At 48.5% G+C, this 6,701-nt stretch overlaps 1 protein-coding gene and 1 long non-coding RNA gene across 3 annotated transcripts; one reads left to right on the top strand and one right to left on the bottom strand.

Annotated features, from left to right (window-relative positions):
* Positions 1-1,356: 1,356 nt before the first annotated feature.
* Positions 1,357-3,831, top strand: LOC119348127. Of its 2 annotated transcripts, XR_005168749.1 has the most exons (4): positions 1,357-1,481; positions 2,370-2,678; positions 3,034-3,245; positions 3,461-3,831. It is a non-coding gene; the product is annotated as an uncharacterized LOC119348127 (long non-coding RNA). The 2 variants fall into 2 exon arrangements; XR_005168746.1 differs by having other exon boundaries at positions 3,034-3,831.
* Positions 1,692-6,298, bottom strand: LOC119348115 (putative respiratory burst oxidase homolog protein H). The gene is made up of 15 exons (XM_037616474.1): positions 5,859-6,298; positions 5,368-5,530; positions 5,240-5,288; positions 5,041-5,154; positions 4,537-4,959; positions 4,037-4,423; positions 3,854-3,949; positions 3,631-3,746; positions 3,449-3,551; positions 3,256-3,344; positions 3,010-3,160; positions 2,783-2,932; positions 2,574-2,702; positions 2,405-2,483; positions 1,692-2,288 (listed from the first exon to the last, which is right to left on the bottom strand). The coding sequence occupies exons 1-15, from the start codon at positions 6,199-6,201 to the stop codon at positions 2,179-2,181; spliced, it is 2,502 nt and encodes an 833-aa protein (XP_037472371.1). The 5' UTR covers positions 6,202-6,298; the 3' UTR covers positions 1,692-2,178.
* Positions 6,299-6,701: the final 403 nt, after the last annotated feature.

Here is a 6,701-nt window from a genome sequence, read left to right as displayed (position 1 = left end):
ACGCGTTGCACAGAAGCTACTTTGTATCATGTTCATCTCATCAAAGGATCAACCTGCTGACATCTTCACGAAGGCTCTTCCACAACTACAGTTTGTAGGCTGTAGGCGCAATCTTAACTTGCTTTGTACCTCATGCCATAGTTAAGAATGAGGGAGGGTGTTAGACTGTATATATACGTAGCCTCTGTATACACATTGTAACGTTGTATTGTATCCCTTGGTACCTCTATATAATGAGATAGCCACACCCCGTTTAGGGTGTCGAGCAGTTTTCCAAACCTACGTTTTACACGCCGCTTCAATGGCAGAGCAAGTGAGAGGTCGCGTCCGCTCTCGGCCTGCTTTAATGTGGAGCAGCACTCTCTACAACGGCATGGATGCGGGCAGCTGGCAACGGGCGGGAATGCGCACGGGCAGGGGGATGGGTGGGGCAGAGCGGTCAGAAGCGGGTGTGGGTACTGTATGGACGCTCACAAAAGCCCCACACATTTGTCTCCCATTTGCGGGAGTAATTACATCCGGACCGCCCTACCGCCCGATACATGCCTATGTTGGATGACACAACATGTCCGGATCACGTGGACCAGACGAATGTGGGCGGGTTGAGGGTCACCGTTCGAGATGCCCTTAGCTCTTCAGTCCCGAGTTTGTATAATAGTGTGTAGAGGAAAGATGTTTTGTTGCATCGGTCCTCAGGGCAAGTCATTTGAACATTCCGTTCCACGGGTTTTGATTGTTGATAAATGGATGTGATACATTTAGTGTGTAGATAGATCCCTATCAACCTAGCACACATTTATTATATATTCGCCGGAGGTTGAATATTAACAATGTTTTCACAGTCAAATTCATGTACGTGGATCTGATAAACACATCCTCCATCTTTCGCAGACAACACATTTGAAAGACCAAAGTGTCGATTGGAATCAAGATTCTCATGTGGTTTTATGTAACATATAATTGGTAGGAATGTAAAAATGTTGTTTCGGAGATCAAGAGAAAATAATTCAACATTTTTTTTTCCTGCTGTTTATCTCTCTGATGTGGCGTCTGATTCATATACTCCTTCAAAGTTAGTATAAAATTGAGTCATCTATTTTGGAACGGAGGGAGTAGCTTTCAGTCTGCCTCCGCCTAGGTGCCTAATAGTATGTCGAATATGTTCCGGAACTGGTTAGCTCAAACCTTATGAACAGGCGTCCTAGGACCCAAAATTCCACATTTTCACATGTATTTGGCTCAAACTATGTCTTACAACTGTAAATGCATGCAAAAATTGCTTGCTCGAGTGTTGTTGCATTGCATCACTGGTTCACTGGTCTATCCATATTGCCATATTGGCATTTTATCAAACAGCTGGTGTACCTGATAGGAAGCAAAAGCCCCTAACGGTGGCCGGCGCTTCCCCCGGCTTTCTCGTCAGATCTTGGTCGCTTCCCGCCGCCGCCGCCGCCACGGCCGGTGCCTCTGCCGCAACAAAGGTCAGCCACCGAACCCTCCTCCCTTTCCTACCCCCTACGGATGCTTGGGCTGTACTTCTTCTCTTCTTACTGCCCATCCTGGATGCTGCCCTCCCCGCTCCATTGCGGCTGCTCGACGATAGGGCTCGCGCCTCTGGGCGCCCGGAATTGACCTGCGGCAACCAGGGATTCCTCTTCGTCTCTATGTAGTAGTATGTGCTTGTGTGCAATGCAAGGTGCTAGCTATATCCGTGGAAAGGGGATTATTCCCAAATATCCAGCCAAGAAATGGAGCATCGTTCACAATTGAAAAAAATTGGGCAGATTGACTAGAAATGCTCCTACTTGGTTTACAACACAACTTTTTTTATCAAGCAAACGAAGCCGACCCGGAGGGTAATCTTGTTTCAACAAAATGAGTAAATGGCTCATTTGAATTTTGAGCCAACTCCAAACTCAATCCTATCAATTTTGAACCGAGCCAATCGCCTGTTCAAGGTCTGAATTATTCTAAGAAGCAGTCTCACTGATGAATGAAAAATATAAATACATGGCTTTCCTCCTCCTATCTATGTGCGGCAGCAGCTATAACTAACGCCACATACTTTTCACTCCATATAGTTTGTACACCGATATATGCCCCAGCTCCCTCTGGCACCTGTAGAGCTAGAACTGCTACCCGATGCTACCGAAATTTTTGTTGGCCTGACCTCACAAGTTAGAAGTTCTCCTTGTGGAAATGGAACCGTGTTGTTGTCGTGTGGCTGAATTCTATTGCAAGTTCCCTGAGTGTTTTTGTAAGCGTCGGAGATCCACAATAGAAAACACCTGCAGAAGATTTATGCAGCACCATCTTAGTATATATATCTTTGTAATAAAGTAGGATTCTGACACTTCAATTTTGATCAGGTGCACACAAAAAAACAAAAACAAATGTGACTCGCCTATACGAGCATTCTTGTGGGTATTTGCCAAATCAGAGTACACCTTTCTCCAGTTTGGCCTTGCAAAATGTGTCCGGATCTGTGAAACAGCGGTCAGGAAAGGAAGCAACCATGGCGTATCGAATCTTATTGCAGGTAACAGAGGGAGTGAGAAGGGAGGGAGAAAAACCTTGCTGCCGGAGACGATATCCACACCATTTTTTGCGTGTTGGAGCGATTGAACCATGGCAATCAGAGCTGACCTCGCATCTCCTTCCTCGTACACACTGGTTAGGTAGTTGTGCATCTCTATTGCATTCTGTACAGCAAGAGATTAAGTTAAAAACTGGACTATGTGGGACGTTGCTGTTTACTGAAGCAGTTACGGTTGAGCAGTACATCGCTATCACATTCAGCAACTTCATTCATGACACCTTTGAACCATTCAAAGGAGCCTTGTTCCCTGGTAACCCAATAGAAGTAAGCTCGGCTTGGCCCGTTGCTCTTGAAGCTGCTGCCTGCCTCCTCGTCATTCATGCTTTGCTGCTCCTGTTGAATCCAATTCATTTTAGGCTTTTGTGCATCTGCACTCATGTATGAGGAATAACATTTAGTGACTGAGTTACATTATTAGACTTTATGTTGTGCAGGAGATCCTTCAGTATGCTGATGAAAGGAGTTGCACCGATTCCAAGGCCAATAAGAAAAAGGATGTCGTATTTCTTGTAATTTTGAGCTGGTGCGCCGAAAGGGCCATCAACAAAGATCTTGGGAAATCTAAATAAAGAAAGCCAAGTCACCAAAGTTAGTGCAATATCGCCTAATATACATATCCTCAAGCAATTCCTTAAGTAAGCTTAAGGTATAATCACCTAGTATTATCTTCCGCGCCTTCTGCTATGACTGTGGTCTCAAGTCTTGATAGTGTAGCCTTCTTGGAATTTACTTCTTCTTCACAGGCCTGCATGAATTATTATACTTTTTCATCAGTTAACTAAAATATAGAGTGTAAGCTCCTCACAAGTTGTACTTCTTCTATGCTCCCTCCTCACTTTTTCTACTGACCTTCCCAAATAGGTTCCTTAGTTCTGTCGTCCAGTCACCTAATGTGCGGATATGTACACTCAAGTAGTCGTCCCCAGGTGCAGAGGTGATGGAGAAGGGATGCCTGCAAACATTGAAGAAAATTTTGAAGCCAAAGCCTTGGAAAACTCGTTACTTGGAAAATATGGATGATGGGATGGTACCATTCAAAAGGCGAAACGTCTGGGCATTTTACAAAGAGGTACATCCCACTTTTGTATTTGAAACTTGATGGCTTCTTCATGTAAAGAGAGAGAACATTTCCTGGGTAAATTGCTGCCTGCATGACACATAGAACCATAATTACCAGCTCTCTTGTGTACCTGCACTTTACAATGTATACTGAGGAAACTTATATGTGGTATTCTTGTAGAATCTATAGCTTACCTTGATGACAGTCACTCCATAATTCTTCTCACGAACTCTTCTGGTGGCTCTCTCGCTGGCATAGAAGATAACAGGAACTGCTATGTACATCCATCCCTGTAGAAGCACATCCAAAGTTACAATTTCAATTTATGCACATTCATAACTACTCTTGCCAAACATAATTGCGAGCAAGAGCAATACCGTTTTCTTGTACCACGGCTTGGTGAGGAATAAGTAGTAGGAGTGCATCACCAGAAGGATATATGCAAACACCAGCAGGTGGTGGGCATACCAGAAGGAATTGAAGCCAGCCAGGTGGTGGAATGGCGATGGCAGCTTCACGACGCTCCTCCTGAAGGAGTGTGTCGCCAGTGTAAAGGAGAATGACATTATGAGGACCAGGAGGATACCAGTCCACCCTGGAGTGCTCGCCAACAGAGTTCCCCATGTTGGTTGAACATAGTTGAAGAAGGGCCCCAGCTTCTCCTGGAACTTGTCACTTGGGCAGGAGACCAGCCTTGGGAAGTCGCAGGTCAGGTGAACAACCGTATGCATACCCGCTCCAATTGCAATTCCAACCGCGATAACCTGGATACATTGCGATCGTTAAAGGGGGGCGTACTGTCCATTGCATGCTGCAGATGCCGGTAAGATGTTCCTTGTATTGTCCTGGAATGGAAATGGCACAAAGGGCTATGTACCTTGTGGAAGTTTATGTTGTCGTCAAATGGTATGACGGCGCTGAGTGCAGTCGATCGGAGTGCTGTCAATGTGTTTCGGCACACCGGGAGGAGTATGAGGGCCATGTTCAGCTTGGTCGTCTCAGCGGCACCCTTGGCGATGCAGACACAGTAGCCCATCACCTCGAAGACGGCCCGATTCCTGTACTGTATGAACTTGAATATGAAGAGGGCAATGTTGGCGATCCCCCACAGCGTCAGGAACCATATCCTCTTCCAGTTCTCGTGGATGAAGTCGACGGTCTCATGAATCTGTTTCTGCATTGGGCTCCGGTGACTGGACGGAACCATTGTCTTGGCGAGGCTGGTTGACGCCTGGTCCATCTGATCCTGTGACCCCTCTTCCATCACCATCTTACGGAGTAGCTTCTCCAGCTGCCAAATCTGCATCAGGACAGAAGATGAGCATATATGTAAGCATGCTGGTGCTGCATCAGAAGAAGAGAAGTTTTCATTTCTTGGCACCTCAATGTAACCGCGGGCATCAGGGTCCAGCTCTTCCATGATGAGCGAGGCGTAGGTCGCGGCATGTTTCTTCAGCTTGGCAAGCTTGTTTGCCCCGGCGCTCAGCACAATGATCTGCACATGGAATGAAAACCCTGAAATTTCATAGACTTTGTGGAGAAGGGCAGGCAGGCAGGTCCGGAGACGGCGTGCTGCTGACCTCCTTGACCTCTTCTTCTGTGAGCTTTCCATCGCCGTTCTTGTCGCACCTGGTTGCAAAACAAACTCATCAAGACGCCGGCAGCGAGGTATCGCCACTCAAGAGAAGGTAAGGTAGAGCTTTATTACATGTCAAAAAAGATGCGTAGCCGTGCATCAAAGTTGTTGTCAGACATCTCCTCCCAGCACTCGTGGAGCTGCTCCTTGGTGAGTCCTTGCTCCGGGTCGATCTTCCTTCTCCTCGCCATCGCCGCGAATACCTCGCTTGCGAACTCCTTGGAGTCCGCCATGCCTGTGAGAAGCAGAGCCGTTCTGGGCTTAGAGATTCAGAGATCTCATTCGTGCAGCCTAAGATTCAGTTTCAAGGTGATACGTTTGCTAATTATCCTCTGATAAATAAACGATTACTACGTCCCGGATCAACCAATGTGGCTGGCTAATGCTTTGCTGGCCAACCTGAAAATCTGTCTGACATGTTTTGGAAAAGAGAGCACTACGGATTCTGACATGCTTTGCCGGACCGTCAAGCTAGTAGCTATCAGAGATTCAGAGGGCATCGAGATTGCGGGAGCGGGAGGCAACAAGAAAGGACGGTCGGCTGATCGCGCGCACGTACGTACCGATGCACTTGGCGAAGTTGTCCTGGTGGAGGCGGCCGTCGGCGCTCATCTCGTCGAAGCGCTTCTCGACGGACTTCCAGCCGTCCTTGCCGGCGGCGGTCTTGTCGAGGAAGCGGAGGCCCTTGAGCGCCGGCTGCGCGCTGGAGTGCGTCCGCCTGAGGCCCATGTCGGGCACGCGGAAGGACGTGACCCTCGAGGCCAGCCGCTTCATCCCCGACGTCAGCCGCGACGGCTGCTTCCTCATCGTGGGCGCCGAGTACGGATGCGGATGCGGCTGCGGCGGCGGCTGCTGATGCTCGCCGCCGAGCGGCACGTCCACGTACCCCTCCGACGACGACGCCATTGCGCGCTGCACCGGTGATGGCACCACCGCCCAAGCCCAATGCGAGGCCGCTGGTGGGCGTAGTAAATTTGGAAGGTGGGAGACGAGGGGGGGAGGAGAGGAGAAAGCGAGGAGAACTGTGGCGCGTGTTGCGGAGAGGGGTCGCGCCAATTTTAGCCGTTGCACCTGCATGCAGTGCGCCCGGCAAGGCCGGCCGACCGGCTTCCTTTTGCTTGGACCTGAGATGAGAGCGTGGCACTGGCACCTGTGGCCGTGGCGTGCCGTCCACGCGAGCCTGCCCTGCGCTGCGCTGCCAGACGTGACTGTGCGACGCGAGTGCCGGTAGGTGCCATTTGCCAAAAGCGCCGCACCCCACTTTTTTTTTTGTTTTGGAAAAAGCCTTTGGACGTACAGTGATCTAAAAGATCTTAGTATATTATAGTTTACAAAGAAAGTACTGTAGTATATACTATTAATCAAACCAGTAGCAAAGCACTCCTGAAAAGTTCAAAAAAAATGTA

The sequence above is a fragment of the Triticum dicoccoides genome, chromosome 1B (genome assembly GCF_002162155.2).
Source record: "Triticum dicoccoides isolate Atlit2015 ecotype Zavitan chromosome 1B, WEW_v2.0, whole genome shotgun sequence".
Lineage (NCBI taxonomy): Eukaryota > Viridiplantae > Streptophyta > Magnoliopsida > Poales > Poaceae > Triticum > Triticum dicoccoides.
The sequence above is the reverse complement of the archived record's forward strand: the minus strand, read 5'-3'. Positions and strand labels throughout refer to the sequence as shown.

What these genes read in the sequence shown, in the direction of transcription:
- LOC119348115 (XM_037616474.1), bottom strand. Translation starts at nt 6,201, where the DNA reads ATGGCGTCGTCGTCGGAGGGGTACGTGGACGTGCCGCTCGGCGGCGAG. An exon ending in ATATCGTCTCCGGCAGCAAG is followed by an intron (nt 2,484 to 2,573) that starts GTTTTTCTCCCT and finishes GCTGTTTCACAG; the next exon opens with ATCCGGACACATTTTGCAAG. An exon ending in CCACAAGAATGCTCGTATAG is followed by an intron (nt 2,289 to 2,404) that starts GCGAGTCACATT and finishes AATCTTCTGCAG; the next exon opens with GTGTTTTCTATTGTGGATCT.